Genomic DNA, 8786 nt, shown 5'->3' on the forward strand with positions numbered 1-8786 from the left:
CTGCTGAATGAAAAATGTTTTCTTATTTCTGTCAAATACACAGTAGAGCTTTAGTTGACTGGCCTGGGTGTTGGTATTGGTCTTCTGTACTTGAAACAAACCCACCAAGCATCTCAGCTGCATAGGAGAGTGGAAAAAGAACTATGGGTTTTGGAGTGAGACAGACCGACGTTGAGTCTAACCTTATGGGACAGTAGTTTCCAAAAATGTAAGGTTAGCCTAAGGCCCCAAGATTAAAAGCATTAAATGAAGTTAAGTATGAGGAAGAGCATAGAACCCAGCACAGAGTCAGTGTAGGGAATGGTTCCCTTTCACCGCCCCAGGGCCAGAGATGGGGGCAGGAGCAAAGACCTTCCTTGGTCTGCAAACCCTAGACCAAATGTGGAGTGACAGTTATTTTGCCCCAGCTGCCACTTACCTTCCTTACACCACGGTGCCTCCAGGCCTTCTAGAATAGAAATGTAGCAGCACAGCAATATGTCTAAAAATAGGAGAGGAGAGAGAGAGCACGGCATGCCTGTTCTTATGTTAGGAGAAAAGAACGTCAAAGAAAGCAACTGGGACTAATGAACTCTACATTAGCCATATTCCATTCTTTCAACTCAAGTCAAATGTCGGTCCCCATTAGGCAATTGGCTTTGACAGGAGCTGTGCTAATTACCACTTACCAACCTTTAATTTCTGGGTAAAAGAAAAAGGAAAAAAACTAATGGATTTTTCATTTTCCAGAGAGAAAGGAATAAAATAATAGTCTTAAAAAATACATTAATTACAAGAATTACTAATGTACCTTTACTAACCAGATTTTTAAATTTCCTAATTATCTAGTCTTTTATTATCTTTTTTTTTTTTTTGCCTTCAGGGTTTTTTTCTTATTTTGTTGTATTTATAGGGTTTTGCCTTAAATTATTTTGGCTGTGTCTTATATTACTTGAGGTTTTTAAGTAATAAAGGGGAGGGGTGGAGTCCTCCATCCTATTTGGAAGCTTCCAATGAAGGGAACAGATTCACTCCTCCCCAGGAGCTGCATTAAATTTTCAGATTGCAGATCCTTAAAGTTAGCTGTTTGCTCAAACTAAGTCAGACAACACTTCCACAATTATAAGGAAGTGAACCAACAGGTTAATGCAGGGCTATGGGATTTTCTTCGGTATTTTCTAATATCATGTTACAAGAACTATCACCAAGAAAATTCTAGCTTTTTCTCCAGCTTACAGTTATTTTAATAAGACAAACACGTATCTGTTCACTTAACTATTTAATTATAAATAGAAAGGATAACTTCGTGTTAATTTTTATTAGGGTTATAAGAAGCTAGAAATAGTGGGTTGCCCAGCTGTGCTTTGCCTCTTCCTTCCTAGTCTAGAAACAGAAAACTTCTTTTTCAGAGCTAAATGACATTTCCTCTTCTGATTTGTTCAAAATCGAATCCCTGTCTCTATCGAAGAAGCTGCCGTTATTAAGATGTGGGTTATCCCTTCAGCAGGCGCTGTCAATTCAAGGTGTTTACGTATCTCCCATGAGCTTACTGGTCTGACTTTCCACTGAAATGGTTTGCTGTCAGCACTGACATATGAATACTATGAAAGGATTTCTGTCGAATGCTTATACCACATCAGTTCTTCCTTAGCAGTTAAGGATCTATTCTGGTGAAATACTGGAAATAAATGCAAGAGAATGAATTAGAAGCTGTCCAGGTCTTGATGTCCTAGATCTACACATTTGACTATATTGAACTACACAAAGGCAGACTTTAAGATGGTAGGAAATCAATCTAATTTACCCATTTTACCCTAATTTATTAATCATGAGCATTTTACTCTAGTCTGACATGCAGTTGACGCCAGTTAACATTTTATCAAGGCCACTGAACTAAGGTAGGCTTAAACTTGATGAATTTCCTGGCAGTGTCATTAGCATAGCTTCATTTCCTTCAGACATTACTTAGTTAAAAGTTACAGGGCCATCCCCGGTGGTCCAGTGGTTAAGACTCCGTGCTTCCACTGCAGGGTCACAGGTTCGATCCCTGGTCAGGGAACTAAGATCCCGCATGCTACACGGTGCGGCCAAAAAAAAAAAAAGTTACAATCTCCAGTCTTAAGAACTGTGTATGTATGACCCCAACTGAAACTGAAAAACAGTGAGCATGCTTTTCTTCTAGAAGAATCTTCAGTTCTGAAGGTTAGCTGGCCTTTCAGGCAGGCATCTTCCACCAGTGCACTGACCCGATTACTGGTCTCTGAAAGCTGCTGTGTTTGGAAATGTGGATGCTATTAAGGCACTTCCATCCCATTATACTTTACTCAGCTAGTAATTATGAATATGAGCTCAGCTCTGTGGAAAACAGAATGGAACGGTCAGCAGTCATACTCCGTGAGTCTGCTCCCCTTGTGTCCAGAGAAGAAAATATCACAATACCCTCCAGCCAGCCTTTGCTGGTTTTCCTGATAATAGCCCTGACCCTCAGAAACTTTCTGTAACTCCAGGTTTGAATCTCTAAGCTTCAAAGTTTAGCATCTGAAAAACCTCATGCTAGAAGTTTTCTTTAGAGTCTGTGATTCAAGAGCCATAAACAATATGTATAATCAAGGAAGGATTTCAGGGCTACAGGGGAGAACTGAAATTTGATTAGGGTTTGGAACTGAGCACTTGTTTACTCCTGCCTTCATCTCAGGGGACCCAGATGCTGGTCCACATGGGGCTCGACAGCCGCTCTGCATTATATCACACAGAAAGGAATCTCCCCCTCGTTTACCCACCATTCACTCACTTCTGTGGGAAATTACTGAGGAAAGGGAAAATATAACAATTATACACATATCAATACATATGCATCGGTCTCCAAATGAAGTCCGGATCCTGTGACTCTGGAAGTCCTTGTATTAGCAGTGGAGGCAATTAGGCTACAGGCTGGGCAGCAGCACTGCTCACTATGCTTGATCTGAAATAAGCCTGAAGCTCTCCTCCATAAAAAGAATTGTAACAAATTAATATTAACTAGTTAAAATTAGTACAGGTACTTTTTTTTTTTTGCGGTACGCGGGCCTCACTGCCGCGGCCTCTCCTGCTGCGGAGCACAGGCTCCGGACGCGCAAGCTCAGTGGCCATGGCTCACGGGCCTAGCTGCTCCGCGGCACTCAGGACCCTCCCGGACCGGGGCACGAACCCGTGTACCCTGCATCGGCAGGCGGATTCCCAACCACTGCGCCACCAGGGAAGCCCCAGTACAGGTACTTTTTAACAGCAGTTTCGAATGTAACTTTTATAAGCATGTCAACATGATGTTGTCTGCCTAATAGCGTGGCATTTGTTTTTAAATTAATTTTAGCTAAAACATGAGGAACAATCATTTTGTTCTTTGAGCACAATGTTAAAAATTGCTTTTAATATGAGGGGAAATATTGTTTAAATTAGACAGTTGTTTTTTTTTTTGTGGTACGCGGGCCTCTCACTGTTGTGGCCTCTCCCGTTGCGGAGCACAGGCTCCAGACACGCAGGCTCAGCGGCCATGGCTCACGGGCCCAGCCGCTCCGCGGCATGTGGGATCTTCCTGGACCGGGGCACGAACCCGCGTCCCCTGCATCGGCAGGCGGACTCTCAACCACTGCGCCACCAGGGAAGCCCTAAATTAGACAGTTTATATCAAAATAAATTGTAATGTTATTCTGAACACTTAAATATGTAGCTTTTAGCTATTTTAAATCAAAGCAAGGAAGACAAGGACAGAAACACCTCTAAGCACATAATGAAGGTGGAAGGAAAGTCCCATGGCTGCATTGACAATAACGGAAAAAGCCACAAAAATCTTTATCAAAAATACTCTCTTTGGGTTCCAAATTACTCAAGACACTCAGTATTGGGTGTTTTTGGAGTTTAAATAAAAACTACTTTTCAAATTACACGAGAAAGAGAAGACAACTGCATAAAGAAGAAAGATCACGGCTGATGAATACATTTTTATTCAGATCCATCCTTACACTTCTTTGCATGAGTAATTATGGGTGGGGTTTTATTTGCAGGAGGAGAAGGTCTTCCAGTAGAAATTCTTGCAGGGCGTTTCATCTCGGCAAGTGGACTGTTGGAGGGGCAGGACTTCCTGCCGTTTGGACACCTCCCTGGCTTCCCCTCCTAAAAAGGACACTGCCCTGGCCTGGGAGGCCCACTCATACCACCACACAAGGAAAGTCAACAGCTGTTTTTCTTTATTTCTGCCACTTCCTGTATATGCTTTTAAAAAGAAGCAGAGGACAAAGGAAAGACAAATCAACCACCTGGTTCAGCCAGCATTGAGATACATAATTCCTTAAAAAAAAAAATTCTCCAGAACAATAAATCACATTTCTATTTAAAGGATAAGTTAAGAGAACACCTTAACGAAATTGCTCTAATTAGAGAAAAGAAGTTGAAATTTTTCAATCAAGGAAACTCTGCTTGTTTTGCCCCTAATCTTGGCTGAGGTTCTTAATTAGAAGAGGTCAAGAAATCTATCATTTTCCCTGACAAGTGACTGGCAGCTAAGAAGCCCCCCAAGGTGGATCAGGCTAATTTAGCTTGGTTTTCCCATCTCTGGTCCTCCTCCTGGCTGTCCACAAATTGCTTTTCGAGAGAGATCAGCTTGAGACGTTATATTCTGGCTTTTCAAGCTCCTTAGAAAGCTTCTAGGAGTAATCTGATGATGAATGACTTGTCTGGAACTCATCTGATAAGTTCAGAGAAAAATCCATTTTTAATGGTCAACTTTATGTACTCTTTCTTGGAACTTTTTCAAAATGGGAAAAAGAGAAAAATAAGTCATGTCATGAAATCACAAATTCTCACAATGGAAAATGTAATGATGTCAATTAATCTGAGCCAGTGAGAACATGTGCTGTATATATAAATTAAGATTCCAGAAGTATGTGTGACTAATACCACAGTGGCAGCTCCATGACTGCACTGCAATAGACTGCTGTAATCACTAAATGTTTCAAAGACTAGCAGATGGAGACGGCTAGCTCGAAGAAGCTCCCCTTAGTTTCAGAGCTTTCTAACAAACTTCCTAACAACTGAAGGTAGACAAGAATCAATGGTCTATATGGACATCACGGCACAGGGCAGCTGAGGGGCACACTGCAGAGTCCAGCCCTGCAGTCTGTCCTGTACACACCCTGCCGTGGAGATGCTGGGGAATCCATAGGGGTGGCCAAATGTGCCAAGGAAAGAGACAGCCCACAAGTGGGTCAGCATGCGGCCGAGTCAGACTACTCACCCCACTGTCACGGCCGGCGAGGCCGCCCTCCAGGGGAAGGGCAGCGGCGGCAGGCAGAGGGGCGGCAGCATCCTCGGGCTGACTGGCACTTCTCTCCAGCCCTGCGGCTGCTCACCCTGCTTGGCAGCCCCGAAATCAGTGTGTTGTGGACTTGGGTCTCTTCTTTGGAGACCGGGGGTTATTTTAAGCTCAACCTGCAGCCGTGTTTTTGTATATATGCCTGTCTAAAGCCTGTACCCCCTCTTCCTTCACACTCAAGCAGTGACGCATAAGCCTGAGCAATCAGTGCCCACAAAAGTGCCTTCGGATTGGATTTAACCCCTTCATTAAAACCTCAGATCTCTTCCTGTGTTGAGAGTGGATTTGCTCCTACTTTAGAATGCAAAGTGCACTTGCCTCTGAAGAAGTTCTACCTCCTCATATTTATGCCCAAGCAAGCAGGAAGCCATGAGAAAACCAAGTGATTTAACATAATACAAAATTAGCCTTGGATAAGGAGCTTAAAATCTGCAATTTTGCCCACGTAAAAGTATGACTGAATCTGCTTGGGCAGAAGAAACAAGGCGACGGTGAGGGCTCAGGGAGCCGCTCAGCACCCACTGGTCTCCAAACCACAGGCAAGGGTGACCCGAGTGATGGTTCCCCAGCACCGCCTCCCCACCCAGCAGGCCACTGTCCTCTGGCCCAGGCCTTCCCGAACTGTGACGTGGACCCGAATCACCTTATTAAGATTAAAATGCATATTCTGATGTCGTGGGTACAAGGAGGAGCCGAGATCCCACAATTCTAATGAGCTGACACTAGAGTAACCAGTGCTTTTCATCTGCTGCTGGCCACTCACTAGTGGCTCATAAACTAGCACTTTTTTTTTTTTTTTTGTGGTACGCGGGCCTCTCACCGCTGTGGCCTCTCCCGTTGCGGAGCACAGGCTCTGGACGTGCAGGCTCAGCAGCCATGGCTCACGGGCCCAGCCGCTCCGCGGCATGTGGGATCTTCCCGGACCGGGGCACGAACCCGTGTCCCCTGCATCGGCAGGCGGACTCTCAACCACTGCGCCACCAGGGAAGCCCTAGCACTTTTTTTGAATGAAATAAAAATTAGAGGGCATCATGTTGAGTAAGGATAAATACTGCTGTGTGTGTGTGTGTGTGTGTGTGTATGTGTGTGTGTGTGTGTGTGTGTGTCTGTGTGTCTGTGTGTGTGTCTGTGTGTAGCGTAAAACGTACTTCTTACTGAATGCCCTGTACTTGACCAGCTCCTGGGGCTTCCTCTCCTCCTGAAGACAGTTCCACTGCTAAGAACTCCAGAACGTGAAGCCCTCTGTGCCGTGCCACCCCCTGGCTCCTCCGGATGGGTCCCAGGTTCAGAGTCACACAAACAAATGTGCAGACCCTCTTCACCTAACTGAGACAGCTAGGAAAATCCGAAACACCCACCACTAACCTACTAAGGTGACCGATGTCAAAGGCAAGGTTCTAAATGGAAGAAAGCAACCAAAGAACTGACAGCGCTTTCCAGAAGTGAACGCTGAAGCTTTCGGTTTTCCAAGAGCCTGGTTCACACCCCTTCACAAGGGAAATCTCAACCTTAAATTTCATTGCATCACAGGCTTGTTGTTTAAGATTCTAGGTAAAATCGGCACGGCACGATGACCCATGGATCATACGCTGCATATCGCCTAGTCCCTTTTTTGGTACCACAATAAATTTTTTGCCTAACTCCCACAAATGGCGTTAAAAATGTTCAGATATTCTTGCAGATGAGAAGGTCATGGCAGCTCAGCCAGCTTCTTATAGCCTTGCAGTATATTCCCAGGTTTTATCCAGTGGCCTCATTAAACACTGAGCGTCTGGCGTGTACCACCTAGAGGTACAAGAGAGCCACATCCTCCACCCTGACAGAGTTGTTACAGCCCCGCGAAGGGGCAGGATACACACTCTGCAAATGAGAGAAAAGTAAATTTTTGGTGCAAAGAGGGTTATGTGCTGCGGGTTGGAGAAGGCTTCATGTGATCTTATTACTGGCCGTTTTCAAGGAGATGGCAACATATCGTAGTACTTTAAGGTGACGGCTCTAGACTAAAATCCTGGTTTTGCCGTTGAATTAACTTTTCTAGGGCCTCGGGTTCCTCATCTATAAAATGGGGATAAAAACCGTACCTACTGCCTACCTCACAGAACTCTGTGAGGACCAAATAAGATCATGATAAGCACCTAACACAAGTAGAAAGCACAGAAGGCCCTCACGATAGGAACTGTTACTAAGAAGATACCCTAAATCCTTAGTCCGTCCTGCCCCACAGTATAAAGAAGAGCTCCCTGCCACAAAACGTTGGAAATCCCTGCTTAGAGCCATGAAACTCAAGCAAAGGCTCCACCTCACCACCCAGCACACCTCAGACCCGGGAACAAGTACTTGGGGGCGCCTGCCTGCCGTGTGTGCACAGCACTACACAAGGCACCCACCACCATCCACCACCCCAAAGCCTGCCCACAGGGAGCCGACGGTCTAATGTTTTATGCAAGAACGTGTGCTTCTGAAAAGAAGTACCATGGGAGCCGTGACTAAAGAACACAGTACCGCATGATTTCGAAAAAGGGAGATTGTTTATTCTAAAAGGCAGAAGTAGGACCTAGATAGAAGGTGTAAGACGACCTCTAAGGGTTCTTCACAGATTCTGCAATTCAGTAAAGGTAGTAATCGGGCCCTGATTACGCTTTCCCAGACACCTAGGTTTCAAGGTATCAGCTGTGTATGAGCCGGCGTAGACCTACCCCAGCGCATTCCAGCTGCTGCTGTGTGTAGAAGGGGATGCTCTGAAACTTCCCTGGATCGTTCATTGAGTAATAAAAAATTAACACAGGATCTTTTATTTCAATTTTTTTTGAGGAACTGGTGTAACAAGGAAGACAACAAACATTATAAATGTAAATTGCCCCAACTATGCTACCAGGCCACCTTTATGTCCAAGACATCTGCTGCTTTACATGGTCAATCATCTGGCTACGTGGTTAACAAATCCAGTTGAAGTTCAGATGAGCTTCCAGGACTCTGAGGAAGCAAGCCTGAGAGAGGGCCCTCTACCACTCCCTTCTGCCACTGTCAGCAAAGGTGGACTGGAAAGGATGGCTGACATCACACGGACATTCTGGAGTCACCTAAACCCTGATCAGAACGTGCGGTGGGCAAGAGGCAGCTCCTGAGAACTCAGGGAGTAGACTCAGCCATTCCGTACAAAGTCTGGCCACCCCTGTGTTATAATCCCCGAAAAATGTGTTATACTACCACTTGTCTAAACTATGAACAGGTCATACATAAATGTGCCAAATAAACCAAAAGATTACATGAACATCAAGTCAACTCTCTCATCTGGCTAGAAAACTTCATGTCAAAATACCCATGCCAGGCGGGAGGGGCCCTCTACAACCCTCTAATCAGGGACAGGACACCCAGGGTGCACACGGGTTCATCATTTCGAGTCATGTGTATTCTGAGTTTCTGGAGCTACAGAAATCTATAGAAACAAGATGCATTATAA

The 8786-nt window shown here is 44.8% G+C and overlaps 1 protein-coding gene across 1 annotated transcript; it reads right to left on the minus strand.

Annotated features, from left to right (window-relative positions):
• Positions 1-3943: 3943 nt before the first annotated feature.
• CORT (cortistatin) lies at positions 3944-5582 on the minus strand (the record flags this gene model as incomplete). The annotated part of the gene is given in 4 exon segments (XM_049698213.1): positions 3944-4194; positions 4197-4227; positions 5249-5314; positions 5316-5582. Coding segments are annotated over 4 exon segments (549 nt in total), but the record flags the coding sequence as incomplete, so codon positions are not given.
• Positions 5583-8786: the final 3204 nt, after the last annotated feature.

The sequence above is a fragment of the Orcinus orca genome, chromosome 1 (genome assembly GCF_937001465.1).
Source record: "Orcinus orca chromosome 1, mOrcOrc1.1, whole genome shotgun sequence".
Classification (NCBI taxonomy): Eukaryota; Metazoa; Chordata; class Mammalia; order Artiodactyla; family Delphinidae; genus Orcinus; species Orcinus orca.